Source organism: Perkinsus marinus (assembly GCF_000006405.1).
Source record: "Perkinsus marinus ATCC 50983 genomic scaffold scf_1104296949540, whole genome shotgun sequence".
Classification (NCBI taxonomy): domain Eukaryota; phylum Perkinsozoa; order Perkinsida; family Perkinsidae; genus Perkinsus; species Perkinsus marinus.
In genome coordinates, this window is record NW_003209894.1 from 1 (window position 1) to 1,025 (window position 1,025).

Consider the following 1,025-nt stretch of genomic DNA (forward strand, 5'->3'; position numbering starts at 1 on the left):
AGGACGGCACCATCACCGTGTCTGACGGCAAGACCATGGAGCATCAGCTGGAGGTAGGGCGTCGATTGACTCGCCAAGGCACAAGACTCCGCTCAGGTTGTGGAAGGCATGCAGTTCAACCGTGGCTACATTTCTCCCTACTTCGTCACCAACAACAAGACTCAGTCGGTCGAGTTTGAGAATCCTCTCATCTTGGTGCATGAGAAGAAGATCAGCTCCATTCAGGTGAGGAGTCCTCCCTTGTTGGGTTGTAATTTACTCTTTATTCCAGTCCATTCTCCCCGTGCTCGAGTACGTGGTAAAACTACAGCGACCCCTCCTTATTATTGCTGAAGACGTCGATGGAGAGGCGCTGGCTACTCTCGTTGTCAACAAGCTCCGTGGTGGCCTTAAGGTCTGCGCTGTAAGTGTCTTGACGATTGGCTTGGCACACAGGAGTTTGGTGTGGTGTAGGTCAAGGCCCCCGGATTCGGCGATAACCGCAAGTCCCAGATGCAGGATATCGCTACTGTTTGCGGCTGCGAGGTGGTCAGTGAGGAGACTGGCACCAAGCTCAGCGACGACTTCAACCCGTAAGTTTGGTAGTTCACTGTCAGTGTCTTGAGAGTATTTCGGTGGTATTCAGTGCATTGCTCGGCTCATGCAAGTCTGTCTCCGTCAAGAAGGACGACACCATTATTCTTGATGGCGCGGGAGCTCGAGAGGAGATAGATGACAGATGCGAGACCCTCCGTGATGCTATTGACAGCACCAGTAGTGAGTACGAGAAGGATAAGCTCAAGGAGCGTCTCGCCAAGATGAGCGGTGGTGTTGCTGTCATCAAGGTGAGCACTGCTGATTTCTGGGTTTGTTGTTAACTACGTTGTAGGTTGGCGGTTCCTCCGAAGTGGAGGTGTCCGAGGTCAAAGATCGTCTCAATGACGCCCTCCACGCCACCAAGGCCGCTGTTGAGGAGGGTATCGTGCCCGGCGGTGGGTCCGCTCTCTTGAGGTGACCATTTAGGGAATGCATTTGGTGGCTCTGAC

The 1,025-nt window shown here is 53.5% G+C and overlaps 1 protein-coding gene across 1 annotated transcript; it reads left to right on the plus strand.

The window, feature by feature from the left end:
* Nucleotides 1-35: 35 nt before the first annotated feature.
* On the plus strand, nt 36-994 carry Pmar_PMAR022036 (HSP60, putative; the record flags this gene model as incomplete). The annotated part of the gene is made up of 6 exons (XM_002778430.1): nt 36-53; nt 97-225; nt 272-403; nt 454-572; nt 626-824; nt 869-994. 6 exons carry the CDS (start codon nt 36-38, stop codon nt 992-994), a joined length of 723 nt encoding a protein of 240 aa, XP_002778476.1.
* Nucleotides 995-1,025: the final 31 nt, after the last annotated feature.